Genomic DNA, 16,605 nt, shown 5'->3' with positions numbered 1-16,605 from the left:
TTTTCTACATGTTTTCTGTTTTTCTTCAAATACCAATGCTCAAGACAGCCAGTGTTGGATGTTTATTCAGTTTATTTTGGAAGTGCAAGACCCAATGAGCAGCATCCAGTATGAGAAACACTTAAAGGTGGCTAAAGTATCTTAGATCTGCATTAACTGGTGACATGACTTCCCTGTTTTTACTATAGTATGAAGTGTAAACATTTAAACTGGTAGTTCCATGGCACTTCCTGTTAAAATGATGCAAAGGCCCATGAAGAGCACAGCAAAGGTTGAGCAAAGATCAGACCTTGTTGAGCAGAAGGGTGTTTATCACAGTAGTGGTCCTTTTTGCATGAACTAGCACACCTGCCTGATGTTTACTAGCACAGCGTCCTGCTCACCGCTCTGTAAATCTCGATGGCAAAACTCAAGTCATATCTGACAAACCAATCCAACTTATTGCTTTAATAAAATAAACATCCTTGCAAACACTGAAGCCAGGGCTAGCTGCCTGCACATGCGAATACAACAGCCTGGTCTTGGTGTAGTCTCATGACGTGGCACTGCACCTGCTTTAGAACAGCAAGGGTCCGTCGCCTCCGCCCCTGCCCCGGTCGTGGGAGAGGTTGGTGAAGGGCTGTGTGGATGTTAGTAGACCCAAGACACAGGCACCCACTGCGGCCTGGTGGAGGCGCCCTCCAAGGCCTCCTCCACGCCCTTCACGCTCTCAGTGATGTCGTTGTTCACCAGTGCCACGTCAAAGAAGTGACGATACGTGCTGAGAATGGCATCCGATTCTTTCTGTATGTTTTGCAGAGCCTCTGTCTGTGAAGAAAATGGAGCCTTGGAACAAATGTCTTTAAATGAACTCCTTTGATACTTGGTCTAATTGATCATTGTTAAGGATTTTATTTCTGAGATGGAAAACTTCTGTGCACCTCTCACTGATAAAAAAAAATAATTTATTGGGTTGTCAAAAATGAAACTTCAAAATGAGTCTACCTGGCTGCCGGTATTGGTTGGAGCTATGAACACAACAAGTGGAGCAAAATCAGCTGTTCTGAGGAGCTTCAGAGTCTGGAAGAAAAGGAAGGACCCTCATGAATGCATGTTGACAAAATTGGTTCATCTACAGTGATGGTACATTTAATTAGTAAAGGTCAAGTGTAGGGGAAGTAGTTTGGTTTTCTGATACTGTAATAAGGTGGACATGTTGGGCATTCTGTCTTCCATAACTTTCACGATCTGAAAAGATACTAGTGAAACTTTGGATTACCTGAGGTTCCACATCCAAAAGTGCAATCTTGCCCTGCTCATGGATCTTCAGGATGGTCTCAATCTTGGTGCCAAACATGCTGCCCTGGAAACTGCCATATTCCAGGAACTCATTCTTGATGATGCATTTGGTCATCTCCTCGTTGGAGATGAAATAATACTCCTGACCATTCTCTTCATCTTTCCGTGGTGGTCTAGTGGTGTCTGGTTGAATTCAGAAGTGTTTCATTAGACTGGAAAGTATTTCCTACCTACCCATGCAAAATCACTTTGGACACTTGTATGAGACACAGCTACAATGACAAAAGAACTGCACATATGATGAAATATGCATCCTAAAAACATTAAAAACTACCCAATTCTGTTTTATAAACCAGTCAAATGAGGCCAGTTGTTGACTAGTTAAATGATTGTTAATGTCTAGTAGTTCCTACACCTGTGTAGACTCCTGACAAACAATGACTGGCTGAAATTGGAACAACCTGTACAATAAATATGTGGATCAACTTACGAGGTGCAGGGTACGCAAACTTTTCAGGGTATTTGGTCAACAATGAACATTTTATGTGACTCCTTCCCACACCAGGTGCTCCTAAATGAAAGAATATAAAAGTGAAGGGCCCCTTAAATATAAACCAGAACAGGTAGAGTAACTTCAAACCTGCCCTCTTACAGTACTTTTAAAGTAACCAAAAATCTAAAGCATATGTTATTTGCAAAAGAGAACAGATCAATAATTTTTAATCCTTAATTCATACTCTGAATGGACACTCTTTAGGCCCTATCCACAGCCATCTTACCAATAAGTACAAGGGTTTTCCTGCTGAATGCAGGGAGCTGCACCACCTCTTCATAAGAAATGACATCAAGCCGATCAAAAACTAACAAAAAAAAAAAGATTTTCTCAGCCAAAATAAGGTTTAAGATTAAGTCTAAGGTTCATGTGAAAAGAGTGAGATGTTCCTCACTAGAGCTGTGTTTGGCCAGATACTTGTCTTTGCATTTCTTCTTTTTGCCAAAAGGACTACAGGACTGACTGGCCTCGCTGGATTTGCTTTTGCTGGCTGCGCGCCTGTCGAGTGTTGGACAGGGGGTGGGGTGAATTTAGGAATCTTGAAATTTCATAAGTATATCAGACACAAGAACAGTAAGTTAGCAAGAGATGACTCAGTTTGCACTCGACCTTATCTGAGTACATTTTTAAAAATAAAAATATGGATTAAAGTAAACAAAATAAAGGTTATGTTGGACTATACCATTCCTGAAGTTCTGGGGAAGGGATGAGTCCTGCAAAGTCTTTGGCCGAACTGTCCACCCTACCCTGCCACCAGTTTGGATCCTGCTTGTTAATGATCTGAATGATGTCGCCTGTTTGGAATTTAAGGCCTGCCTCTTTGCATGGGATGAGGTCATCCTTGGCAGGGTCGTAGTCAAACTGAGCTCTCACATACATCTGCGGGGAGACAGACAACAACTGCATTGCTATTCTTCACATATTCACATTCAAAATAAATTGACAAAGTATAAATTAACCAATAGCACAATGATATCAAGCATAGGTGCAACATAAATGGATGATAGACTCTCAGACTGTAATCATAATATATTTAATATATAATAAGCAGTGTGTATATTTTTCTTAATATGAATATTGACTTTCTTCCATGAGTGAGAATGCATAAACACATTCTCATCAAACCACATCTGTCATATACCTTAGTCTCCTGAAAAAGATAACAGGCAAAGATGTACTTCACTGACCGTAGCCATAAACATGACTGGAACATTTCTAAACTGATATATTTTTCCCAGACATTAACATCCTATTGGTTTACAGCTTTTCTTAATCATTTTCATAATCATTCATGTAACCTATTGATTTCATTATGTTTTTAATCCAGTCTGAATCAGCAGGCATTTCTACTGTTATAATGTGCAAGAAAAGCCTGTAAATGTCATTCTGCCTCAGTCTTCAGCTTCTTCAGATGAATTGCTTAGCTAACGCCACATAGTGTTCTGGTTCTTGTAGGATTTGCCAGTTACATCTCTATTCAGTGCAGTGTATATCCATGTTTTTCCATTCAATAAATCAATAATCGACAAAGGTCACTACAGGCTATTTTTAGTACCCTTAAGAAAAATGTAGTTTAGTCATCACAGCTAGATGTGCTCATCGAGTCTGACTACTGGTGGAATACTATCATGGCAGAAGCAAAACATCCAGTGTAAAAATAAAAACTGCTGTTGAATAGGCTTACACTATTCAGCAAAAAGGTTTGGGTTCATATTATGAGGGCACAATATAAACCACCACATCTATGTAATTGTTCTGTTGATAAGTAAAACTACTGCCATTGCACAGCCCAATGTGAACTACAACTTCTCTGACACATTAACTTCTCATATTCCGCTTTAGCTCCTAAATGAGTTGACAGAGTGTAAGGACAGGGTGTGATCAGCAGATGGCACAAAAAAAATACAGGAGGTTTCTAGTTAATTTAGGGAAGTGTAATTTTCTATGGTTAGTCACTTATCCTGTCTAGTGATTGAATAGTCACCTGAGTCAGAGGATTAGAAGATTTACCTAATAAGGAACAAACTGTGTGTAATTCAGAAATTACTTGTACTGAAGACAGTTTTGTGGAACAAAACAAATACATGAATAAATTCCAACATCAGTCATACCAAACCGGAATTCTTAATGTAAAACAATACAGGCTAGATTCTAGTGAACCAAAATAAAATTCAAAGGTATTGATTTGACATAAGCTAAATGTAGCTTTTTTGTACCTCACAAACCAGTGAACGATTTTGCTGCTTGGGGATGACTTTCAAAGTGACCATGCCACTGGTGTCTTTCTGTAAAAATGAGGACAAAAGTCATTTTCAATTTCCTTTTTCCAAAAACAGGATTACAGGTGGCAGTCTTTGTTCTAGAGCTGGGAATAGTCTAAACACTTGCCAGAATCTTTTGCAGCTGGTCTACACTGTGATTAGCCACACTTTGGCCATTGATCTCTGTGATTTCATCTCCTTCATGTAGGGAACCTAGGACACAGGCATAAACCATGTCAATGAAAGAGACTCATGTGAGAGCAAATACTGCATCAACGAGGAGCACTGGACAACACCTAAATCTTTCATTTCATACTAGCTCATAACCAGTTAGTGGGTCCGAGTATTAGCACCAAGCACCTTGTCTGTGGATCATCCCTCCATGTAATATTCTTGCCACTGTACACTTCTGCTTTTCATTCATCTTCAGAGTTACACCCTGCGGAAAACAAGAACACGGGAACTTGTTATGTTTGCGCTAACAGTGCTGTAACAGGATTTTACTACCGTGCTTTGTGACCTCTGGCGGTGCACGCGAGGCAGTACCAGTGGCTCAGACAGGTTCTTCTCAAAGGCCACCTCCCGTATCTGGGCAACTTCGCTGGCGTTCATGTGGGCAGCACTGCCATTGCTGTATGCCTCCTGCTCCTTTGCTTCCAACGTCTGCATGGCCACCTGAAAGTGCACATACACACACAGTCATGTCAATGCCTTAGAGCATGTAAACCCATTGTATTTTCAGTGAGGACTTCAGTTCTGCTTACCGTAAACTGGTAAACTGCATTATATGTGTAGACATGACACAAGCATAATGCTTCAGTTACATAATGCTTATTATACCACTACACCCTTATGTCACACTGCCACATCCCATGTTAAAAGCTGCCTCACAGCAGATATGGAGTTGTGACATTTGCTCTGGGTTAAAGATTAAACAGTCACATTTTCGCCACCTCATTAGATTGCGAACTTCATGATACAGCTACCATGGTTGTCATGGTTATGTGTTCAGTCTACTGGGTCAAACTGATACAACATTCTTTAAATGGAGGATGCTAGATACGCATCACCGAAGCCATCCTTTGTTGTTTCATTTGGTGGCAGTGCATCAAAAGCTTGCAGTAGGTTGCATAATCTAGGCACAGCAATAAATGACTCGGGAAGAATTATTTGACAATGCCGTTTATTAAGATCAAAAGTTCCTGCCATCATAGCAAGAAGATCTATGGAGGCTTCTAATGTGATGTGTATTATTTTAACAGTCAACAACCACTACAGCTGCTAGTTGGGTTCATACACAAGTAACACACAACAGTTTGGATTTTACTGATACAATAGGCAACAGACAGCTTCATCTACCTCACTGCTCCTCACATTTTGTACTTCCAGGCCTTTTGTTAACTGATTTTCTGTCCAAGTTGGGAGGACCTTCAAGTTTTTCCAGAAATACCCATTTTCCTAAACTTCTGGATTACAGAGACTACACAGAGCTGTTGAAACCCACAGTGTTCAGTGCTTTACGTACTCAGTCAATATTCCACATATGGAGCCATTCCTGAGCTGAATGATCTAGGGCAGTAAAAACTCAAAATAGTTTAGTACACTGTGCCTTCCAGACCAGGAGTTGGAAACCCCCAGCCATATACGTGTCGAGGCCTGAAACCCTCACTCTAATGAATGATGAATGTGGGCTAATAGTTTACACAGCTGGGAAGCCCATTGATGGGGACACAGGAAGGATCTAAAGGGCAACGGTGAACATAACCACACATTCAGCACACCCAGTTCATAACTTGGCATCCCATGACTCAGGCTTTCGTGTGGTGCCAGAATGCTAATCTGATGTGTGCCACTGCGTGCATGACTATAGTGAAGGCTAAAGGCCATGCTTCTTGTATGACTGTAATTACAGGGCTGGAACTTTGGACTCGTGTGCTGAGGCAATGAGTGGGATTATGCAAGAGATACTTGCAAAAACATGACGTGCCTTCTAAGGGCGAGGAATTTCAATAACAAGATCCTACACTGATACCTAACAAACTAATCAAATTTCCAGTGAATATGGGATTCGAATTTCTCTGAAGTTCATCAAAGCATAGAATTCACAGAATGATGAATCACACAAAAAGGTGTTGCTCACAAAATGGGAGCGTGACAGTCCCAACGTTTGAAGAAGGTCTGGAGGCAGGAATTGGGAAAACAAGCTCATTTACTGGGATAAACAGCTGAGCAACCACTCCTAAAACTCATTCTTTTTAGCCAATATATTCCCTAACATTCTCTGTGTTCTCCACCCTCTGCCACTTCCCCATCCCCCTCTCTCTCCCTGCCTCCTGCACCTGCACACTCCTGCACACTCGCATTTCCACCCCAAATACTTTGACACCTTTCCCCCTTCTGATTTCGCAGTTGCTCCTCGAGCCAATAATGGATTAGCCGAAGGTGTGTTCCATTTCATAAACGGTTCCTTAATTCACGCAAATACTGGAAGAGTCCTAGGCTTAACTCATGCCACCATTGAAGAGAGTCCTAGCCTTGAAGCCGTATCCCTGGTATGAATTATCGAGCACGTACCACCTCGTTTATAATCTCTACCTACACATAGCCAGGCCATACGTTTCTCATCACTGTTTGCCTTAAGAACCCTATGAACTCTACAGGCTCCATACGAAAGCTTCCTTGTGAGACTAGTGATGCGTGATGGGCTGACAAGCTTGGGCAGACACAGGGTCTTGAGCAGAAGGCCACATGCATTCTGTATATGGTCTGTTCTTATAATGATTATTAACTTCACAAAACACCACCACCAATACTCAGAAAGGACCAAACCGTGGTGAATCACTCTGGAGAATGGAGATTTTTTGGGAAAACGTTACAGTCATGCATTGGCCTTATAGGACACCCTAAATCAAATATACCTGAATATGCAGGCAAAAAACATCATATGTTCTTGACAATGCAAATGGTCTCTTGGATTTATGCACTTTATCTTTTGAAGTCAACAGAATGCCACCAAACATTTTTAATCAGTCTGGAACAGAAGCTGGTGGATTGCTTGAATGGAATTGTTGATGAAGGTGTCAGCGCCACAGTTTTGCCAATTTACATGCTGTTTTACTTCTTGTTTTAATACAGGGTGCTTAGCAGTTCTTAACATGACTGGCACCAAGAGCTCAGATTTTGAGGTTTACCTGCCATGTGTAACCAGTATAAGCACAGGAAATACAATGGAATTTGTACAATCCTACAATCAATGAGACCCAATGACCCTTTCCATTCCCAAACACAGCCCAGAAAAAATCCAGTGATGTCTTGACGCTGCCACACGCAGGTTGAGGCTTTTAAGTGGGAAAACGCTGAGTTCAGGAAAAGTGCTGAACACCCTTCTCCTTCCCTTTAGTGCCAGAGGCCAAAAGAACACATGATGGCTCAGGGTGCACAGGAAATGGGCGCTCCATAATAACATCCAAGCTCATGGGAGGCTTGCAGCGTGTTCTGAATTTCCTTGATTTCACTTTTCAAACAGGAAAATTTGGATGCTACATTTTCAGGTATGTTCAGGCAGTACTACTGCTGGGAAATGAAGGCTAAAAAATAATAAAAATCAATAAAATGAACAATTTACCATCTCATAAACTTCTGTGTCCCCTCTCAATGTAGGAGTAGTGACCCATGATAGCAGGCAATAAATATAATTTTTCATCGGTTGGCACAAGCATAGTACATCTCCTCTTGCAATTTGACCAAGTTCTTTCAAAATGCTTCTTTTACAGAACCTGCTGCTGCTTCAACCTGCTGCTATATCGGAGCACGTAGAATTATACAAAACTGATTAGTGTCTGCAAACGTGAGTCTCTAAGTCTCTTACCAGGGTTTGTGAAATGAGAACAAGCTATCTGGCAAGCGTTTCCCATTCTTCACATAATGCCATAGTGCATTGATTTCAATATCAATGTAACTTACAGTTATCCGCTGGCAGATGATCTATTATCACACACAAAGTTATCAGTAACTCTCTCTGAAAGGCAGAAACCAAATTCTAGAGATTTTTTTTAGATAACAGCACCTACATAAAGCCCCTGTTCTTTCTATTTTAAACTTCCAATCATAATAACATGTTGCCTTAATTTGTATATAGAATGTGTTGAGTGTGTTGGAATAACTATAATATAACTTGGTTTTAATCACTAGAAGTGGCTCAGAAGAACATTTATAATATGACAGCATCCTGTGCACTGTGGTGGAGCTTCATTAACTGCTAACAGTGATCCTGTATCACCTGCATTAGCAACACACTGCTACCACACATTCTTCACGATGTCTTTCATCCGTGTGCCATGGATCTCAGATGGATAATTCAGTAAATTAGGTCATTTAATAATTTAATTTAATAATTTAGTATTTAATAATGATGGGCAACAAACATAGGAAAAACAGTTAATTAAAACAAGAAGGACAGAGGATCCATTAGGTCTACATGTTACACCAGGTCAGCATGCTCTACATCTTAATTGAAAAATATTGTTAAAGATGTTGTGATATCAGTGAGAGACATTGTGGGGATTTTTTCCAGTGCATTATGGTGAGATGTAGCTATAGCGACAAGAGGAGCCTCACGCCAGAGGAATCACATTAAGGAAATGTAATCATTGTAAGTGCTGTGTTGACCTAATGGATCCTCAGCAAAGAACGTGATGTGAAAGGAGATAGATACACGGAGACACACAGGAGGGTGCGGGAAGAGCCCCGGGGTAGCTGTGCCAGAGGTAGCTGGCTCTTTCATCTGGTGGTCAGAGTACATTTTTAATCTGGAGGACCTGGGTTTGAGACTGCTATCACCTCAACCCCTCACCTCTGTAAAATATGGGCAGACCACATAAGATGAATACATCACAGTAAACACACAGCACATGGCCAAACATATCAGAATGATCAACCACTGGGAAAGAGTTAACAATTCATTTGTTGTTTACACTTTTTTAGAAACTTGAATGGGAATGTAGATGTTATCTGAACACATCAGAACAGGCCCATGAGGGCTATCTGAACACATCAGAACAGGCCCATGAGGGTTATCTGAAGTAGATGACAGATTATAGGGTTTTTGTTTTTGTCTTCCTACTGTCTCTTACAACATTAAATAACATCAGATTCACCAGGATTACAAATGATGCACAGGCAGTATTTTTCTTGCAAACCAACATGATCTTAAAGTATATTTGCAAAGATCTTTAAAAAACAATGTGACAAATGCCACTGTTTGGGAGTGATTTTCACCCATTCTTCCTGGCATTTTGCAGTTCAGACTGTTTGGATGACACTTGTGGACTACAACTTTTAAATCCATTATTTTTTTGACTGGACAGGGATTTGACCTCTGATTTGTCCATTGGACAAAATTCAGCTTGTCCTTACATCCCCTGCCATCCAGCCTAACTTCAGTTTTGACAAGTTCCTGCTGAGAAACAACATGATACTACCATGTCCATACGTCACTGTTGGGCTCGCGTTTCCATTTTTAGGTTTGTGCCAGACATAGTGTTTTAAATTTTGGCTAAAAGCCTCAAATTTCAGTCTCATCTGAATGACACCACAATACCTAATCCAACATTTTAGCTGGGTTGGTTTCTGGAAAATTTCAGACATGCTTTGATGTAGTTTTATATCGTACACTGCTCTGCGCAAGAGGTGTTTGCTAAATGCTATAAATGTAAATGCAAATGTAAAAAGGTTTTTCTTCAAGAAATGCTTTTCTATCCATCCCCCAATATAAGCCAACTGTATGGAGAGCTCTTGATATTGTTGACTGTATCACCTTCATTCCAGTCCCAGCCAATGATTTCTATAGTTCCTTGCAATCAGATTCAGAGTCTGACCAGTTGTATTTGAAATAACAGGGGTTCTTTAAAGGCTAAGCACCACCTAATAGACCTCCCTGAAGTTTTCACATTATCTTGGCTACTAAAAAAAAATGTCAAATTCACATAAATTGATGGAAAATTCCAGAAATTTACCAAGTGATGTCACTGGTGCACAACCGTGATCAAACACCATTTTGACTGACTTGGACTACGAAATTTCCAGTGCTGTTATTCAGATTCCAAAGATATTTTTTATATTTGATGAATCAGCAGTGACAGTGGGGGTGACTGTATATCATAACAGTGAAATTTAATCATTGATGTTTGAGCCAGAGACAGAAGCTGAGCACTACAGATAACACTAAGCAGATGATCCTTTCCCAGGTGCCCTTTTAAAAGTTGACACATTTTGTCCATTTTTTTGATATTTTGGGATCTTTGGGCTACTTGTGCATGGGGGTACCACTGTACATTGAATCACTGCAGCCAAAGACAATACATCTTTTTGTCATTTTGCATCACCTACAGTTCAACTTCTTGAGCTGTTGTCCACTATCAACATCACATGGATGACATTCCGAAGACAAAAAGATTTTTAAGCCATATTCCTTTATTATTATTTAAAAATAAATTTCTACCAACAAGATTGAAACTCAGCTATCACTGTATTTATGTCACTGTATTTGGCACTTTCATATTATCTTGTATTTGGTCTTTAATAATCCATGGGTGTAGATGTCAGAATTTTAAGACAAATGCACCTTTCATCTGTAAACTTGGATCTTCCACAGCTCAGAGGCTGAATACCTATAGAGACAATTAAAGTAATGCTTCTCACAGAATATTTTCTTACATAAAACACATCATTGTAAATTAATTATTTTTGTGGGTCTTTTAAAATATGACAGTACAAAATATCACGGTGTCAGTTTTGCAAGACACTGTATACATGCTACCCTTAAATAAAATGTAAAAAAAAAAATTAATTCAGACGACCCAAAAAAAAAAAAAAAAAAAAAAAGATTGAAGAAAATAATTTACAAAACTACACAATTTTACTTAGCCTATCAGTCAGTAATGGATGAAACTGAACACCTTATCAGTTCCCTAGAAGATAATGAAGGTCAGATTTTTTACAGTCATATTAAATCATAATTACACCTGCCCATCCAAAGGGCACATACAGACTGCTCATACCCATATCGAGTTTATTTAACATATTCGTGTGCTTTGGATTTTGGACTAAAATACAAGCCGAGTCCAGAAGCTGTCGAAGCGTTTCTGTCAGCCAGCTGACAGAGGCACGGCAACACTTCCCCAAAGACCCACTCCACACCGCTGACTCATGCTGCCTGGAGCCCAGAAGGAAGTCACATGCCTTTAGGAAACCGCCCAAAGGTTAGCTGCTATCGCTGGGCTAGTCAATATCCCCAAGGAGCGCAAAATAGCGTGGGTCAGCTAAAGCTAGCTTACTCACCGCAGACAGCATGAAAAACGGAAGTCAAGGCCTAGCGACATCTGCAGTTTTACCTTCTGTACTCGGCATTGCGCAAGACGTCAGTCAAGAGGCTGCTTAAAACTGGTTTGATTTACTTTGCTTCCTGCTAGCGGTAGGCTAATGCAGTTTGTGCAGTGCATTTCTATACAGTTGAACCAGGAGAATTATCTTTCTGGCCTAGTATTTGGATAATGCTCTTTAGGATAACATGCCAGCTCCCTAGCTATTAAATGTGTGTGATTAAAATGTTATTATCAAGCGTTTACGTCAGCTTTGCTAAATGATTAACAGTACATAAGGCACTAGATACCTCTCCGTGCCTCTTAGTCTCAACAGAAGAAACTACGTCTATAATATTACAACTACTACTACTACTATTATTATTATTATTATTATTATTATTATTATTATTATTATTATTATTATTATCATCAATAATAATAATGCATTTATATAGGCTGGTTTTTTTTTAAAGTGCAAGCACACTTTCCAAAAAGAATCACAGTAAACAACAAAAAAGCCAACCTGGGATGCAAAAGGACAAAAAACAAGTAACAAGATGGGGGAAGATGACAGCTGTGAATAAAAAGGTCAGTTTGAAGGCAAGCTGGAGAGAGAAGAACATGTGGAGGGGAAGACTTCCTCAGCATAAATCACAATAAATCATGATCTTAAAAAATGTTTATATAAGGAATATTTCACTGCTAAGTGCCAACTTTACAATTAATGAACTGAAGTCATTAGGATCAGAAATAAGAGTTTGTGCTACCTACTCCTTTATTCACCACAATTAGCCTTGTCAGCATTTTTGGCTGGAGGCCTTTTAATTGGCATAAAGAGACGTTACAAAACCTGCCTCATGTCTGAGAAATGGGCCAAGTTAAAATCCTCCCTACAAGGACAGAGCAGTTTCCACCCCTCAGCACACTGCCTTAAGTCACATCTGTCATGTGAACATATGCCAGTGGAGAATCAGCAACATCACACTTCCAGACCCTCTAATTTCTTTGCTGTATGTAAGGTTGACCACAGCATTAAAAGACTGACTTTTGACCTACAAGGGAATTATGAATGACATTTTAAATAAGTGAATCTCAGAGGAGTTTTACCACGGACAAATGAACAGCATGACCCCCCCCCCCCTTCGGCAGGCTATGGTATTAGTTCTTCTACAGGGCAGCTGTGAATGTCTCTCAACAGCTGTTTAAGTCTCTCAACAGCACTTTCTTCATTTTGAAGCAAACAAGGGAGGCCTGCATTTACCCAACCAAACCCATAAACTCAACAATACCCTTGAGTACCGTGGAGATATATGAGTGTGCTTTATGCTTCAGAACTGCCCTGGGGGCCAACGGCATGCTGTGGGTACATGGAGCTGTAGACACTTTGCAGGGCGGGGAGCGGCATTTCCAATGAATGAAAGGCTGAACCACAGCTGTGTATGATGTTGTCTTTCACACCGCACTGACCAGGTTTTAGGTTTGATGAGACTCTCAAACCAAATGATACAGCCAGTCACTTAAAAGATGCCTGCATATGTACTAAGTAAGGTTTTGTTTTTTGGACAGGTCCAAGCAATTGGTTTTAACTAGCATGGGCTAGGTTCATGCCAGGCCGTCTGCAGCATAAAAATGATAATTGGTAAGCCATAGGCTCTTACACCAACACTGCTTTGCTTTTCATCCATTGGCTATGGGCATTGTCAGCTAGGGGTGTTATCTAAAACCACATACTTGTTAATTCCCACTAACTCAATGCTTGTATACCGAAGCTGGCCTTTTCTTTACCAAACAGGAAACAATTTACATTAATGTGGCATTTGTAATAATACTTTGTTTTCAGAATTCAGAATTTTGACTTTCCAGACTAGATTCAAACCACTGGCTTCATTACTATATTAAAGAAAATAAATTCCCTTGACAAGAGTCACTGACAGACTTCTCAGACTCCTTTAGCACAGGACTTTTAATTTGAATTTACATCGCAATTGCAATCACATATGCTTAATCATGAAAAACAAATGTTCACATGAGGATGAGCCAGCATACAGGGTATACATTATGTAACCAGCTCCATGCAGTTTCCCAGACTTCCCTGCTTCTGCTGCAGTGATGAGACATGCCATGGAAAGCAGACATAGTCATGTCTATTTATAGTGTGCCTGGACTGCACAGCCTGATGGGAGAAGCTACACCGATACATGAGTAAGAGTGGCCTGCTGCCAGTCGCAGCAGTGATTCACTGGAGCCCAACGGGAAATGAACATATGGGCAGGCGTGAGCATTCGTCCCAAGCATATTGAATTGTTCCATTATGTAAAAATTCGGGAATACCGCACTATTCTGGCTTGCCATAGGTTAACTGTGAATATGCGCTGCACCAGTGCACACAGGGCTCAGTGTCGTGTGAAAATTCTAGCATGTTATAAAAACTCACATAAGTGTATTTCAAGTAGTGTTCGGGTTTCAAGATTTTAAGATTTCACATTGAGTTTTAAGTAATTTAATCAGCACATCTTCAATGGGCCTCAGTTGTCTTTTGTTCAGGAAAGTGATGGTCCTGGTGTGAAAGGTACTTAATGCCTGTTCTGACAGACATTAAAAACATTAAGTATGACGTGCAGTGACATTTAGCGTGTAGTGTGTAGTGAGACAACATTAAAGAATATTTGGAAGCATTTCTTGGGAGTCCTCACCCCTCTCTCCCACATTCTAGATAAAGAACTGAAGAGTGTGTTGTGATGCAGTCCAGGCCAAACATTCCCTCAGAGAGTGAAAGGGCTCCTTATGTCAGCATCTTCACACTGGTCTAATATCTTGACAGAAAATCTATTGTCTTAACTTAATTTATTCCTAATTGTATGTCAAAAAAGAACATGCTGTCACATTGACCTACTAAGCATATTGGTTAGTACTGTGGTGTCTCCTCATTTTTGTAGGCACTTCGAAAAATCAGTTCTTTAAACATCAAGCAAGGTAAATGTACCATATCAGTTTCATACCAGTTTTTTTTCTCAATTGTAGATGTTTCTACATTCGAAATCGATGAGAACAAGATTTTGAAGTTTCTTTACTACAGTTCCTTTACAATAGCTTGCATCACTCAAATGATCTGTTAAATACCCGCTCACATGTTACGTTGAAAACAGTTGAATCAGCCTTTAAAAGTCATACTTCATTCCACTCTTTGGTACTAGAGGTCCTAGTCACATTAGGAACGTGAACACTGCTGTGGGCAAAACAACTGAACCCAGTGTCAGCCTCCACTACACTTCTCCGACCAGTCTGGCAGCAAACTTAATAGCAAACCATTTGATAGGCTTCAAAACTGCAGGTTCTATCTTACAGGGATGGAAGGGCCATTGTAAGTCTATCAATGGCGCCAGTAGCCTGAAAGATTGTCCACAGGAGACAACAGAGAGCAGAACGGCCTTGTTCATTAACCCTTCCCCCAGCCATACCTAAGCATAGCTTCTTCTTAAAAAATGCAATCTCATCAAACCTCAAGGCAACCTCAATCTGGGAGTTCTAAGGAGAGTGCTAGGTTAATGAGAGGAAAAAATACATTAGGCATATAATGTTAAGCCTGCCAGAACAGGGCTAATAAGGTTAATGCTTTAGGTGTTCTTCGGGTGTTCACCAGCAAACACTTAGGTGCTTGCCATCAAGATAACAACAATGCTATACCTGGTTAATTAAATAACAGAGTTATTGAAATAAACCAGATAAGAACAATACTAGGAAAGAGACCAACATACAGCTATTAAGAAGTCACCTGTCGCCAAGGTTTCTTTAACAAACTCATTAAAAAGATTGCGGTCAGTTTGGAATTATCAGGCACAACATTAAACAATTATTCAAAACGGTGTGTCGAAAGGAGTGTATATTAAATTCTTAGGCCTTAAATTCTTAGCAACTATTGGTAATTTAAGATGGCTCGTTTATTGAATGTGCAGCAAAGTTGTCGCGTGAGGCACTGCGAAGCTGCCTTACCGAACCGGGCTGCACCAGTATGGACTAGCAGCGCTCCTGGATTGTGCGTACCAAAAAATCTTTAATACACTGATGCTAGTAAACATCACAACATTCTTGATTACTTGCGATAAATAGAGAGAGAGAGAGAGAGAGAGAGAGAGAGAGAGAGAGAGAGAAAGAAAGAAAATAGTACGTTGCTTCTGAAAGAATAGCAAGGACGTTTAGGGGAAGCTTCTTACCCTGTCTGACTTGGGTTTGTTTTGCAGCAGCTGTTCCAGATAGAGATCAGAGAGCGCCGTGCGAACGCTGCTGACCCGTTCCGAAATGACAGCGGATTCGTTTTTATTAGATTTTAATGTCATTTTTGACCGCCGGTTGGGGTGGGAGAAGCAGGTGATGGACCAGGCTGACTTTGCTCGAGGTCCCAAAGAAGCTGGTCAGGTGTCCCTACAGGAGCAAAAAGGAGCGATAACGAACCCTCGACTGTATGTTAAGTTCAAGTTCCTGCTCGAAGTCCGAAGTTCGGGCAATTGTTACTACGAAGACAGAGCTGACAAAGCAAATAAACATTTGCATGAGGAGGGGGTCGGTTTGCTGCAGCTTCCTTTGGAAAATGGGTAGTTACGTATTGATGACAACACGAAGGAAGGGGCGGGGGCGGTGGTCTACAGCTACGCGCTATGAGTGCAGTCGAAATGTCAACACCATTAACGATTTCGGTGCTGGTTGTTCGGTTCCCTGTGTAACAAGCGATTGTAGTTTAGATGCACAACATAAATATTATATTTCATTGTAAAAGGGTGATTTATTAGTGTCTCGCTAATTACATATAAAATCCCAAGAGACTTCTCTGTAAAAAGGCAGCACTCTCCATCCTATAGAATGACGATTAGCATGACGATGACGATACAACGGTTCATAATACACATTTAGAATTTAGGCTAATTTGACTAATTTACAGTACTGTTGTCTGACGCCCCCACTAAGTCTAATACATGAGAGCCGTGGGCGTTCAGAAGGCTGCTAAAATAAAACTGCTGAAATAAAAATATGCATCAACGACACCCTGCGTTCTGCCAGACACAGTTCCCGCTCACAGTACTATTATTTGGATACACTTATCTTTAGAGAAGATTTACCGCCATCTGCTGGTGACACACTGGTAGTGCACGTACTGATA

At 40.4% G+C, this 16,605-nt stretch overlaps 1 protein-coding gene across 1 annotated transcript; it reads right to left on the bottom strand.

Annotated features, from left to right (window-relative positions):
* Positions 1-49: 49 nt before the first annotated feature.
* On the bottom strand, positions 50-16,049 carry mpp1 (membrane protein, palmitoylated 1). Its single transcript, XM_027018359.2, has 12 exons — positions 15,665-16,049; positions 4,639-4,767; positions 4,453-4,531; positions 4,220-4,305; positions 4,048-4,116; positions 2,514-2,710; positions 2,226-2,329; positions 2,058-2,138; positions 1,769-1,849; positions 1,259-1,461; positions 985-1,059; positions 50-807 (listed from the first exon to the last, which is right to left on the bottom strand). The coding sequence occupies exons 1-12, from the start codon at positions 15,785-15,787 to the stop codon at positions 631-633; spliced, it is 1,404 nt and encodes a 467-aa protein (XP_026874160.1). The 5' UTR covers positions 15,788-16,049; the 3' UTR covers positions 50-630.
* Positions 16,050-16,605: the final 556 nt, after the last annotated feature.

The sequence above is a fragment of the Electrophorus electricus genome, chromosome 6 (assembly GCF_013358815.1).
Source record: "Electrophorus electricus isolate fEleEle1 chromosome 6, fEleEle1.pri, whole genome shotgun sequence".
NCBI lineage: Eukaryota > Metazoa > Chordata > Actinopteri > Gymnotiformes > Gymnotidae > Electrophorus > Electrophorus electricus.
This window is presented reverse-complemented; position numbering and strand designations above follow the sequence as displayed.

Bases quoted from the DNA above. Each gene is read 5' to 3' on its own strand.
- mpp1 (XM_027018359.2), bottom strand. From the start codon at position 15,787: ATGACATTAAAATCTAATAAAAACGAATCCGCTGTCATTTCGGAACGG. The intron at 2,711-4,047 runs GTACAAAAAAGC...GTCTCCCCGCAG, and splicing joins ATCGTTCACTGGTTTGTGAG to ATGTATGTGAGAGCTCAGTT. The intron at 1,850-2,057 runs GTAAGATGGCTG...TCTTTCATTTAG, and splicing joins GAAAACCCTTGTACTTATTG to GAGCACCTGGTGTGGGAAGG.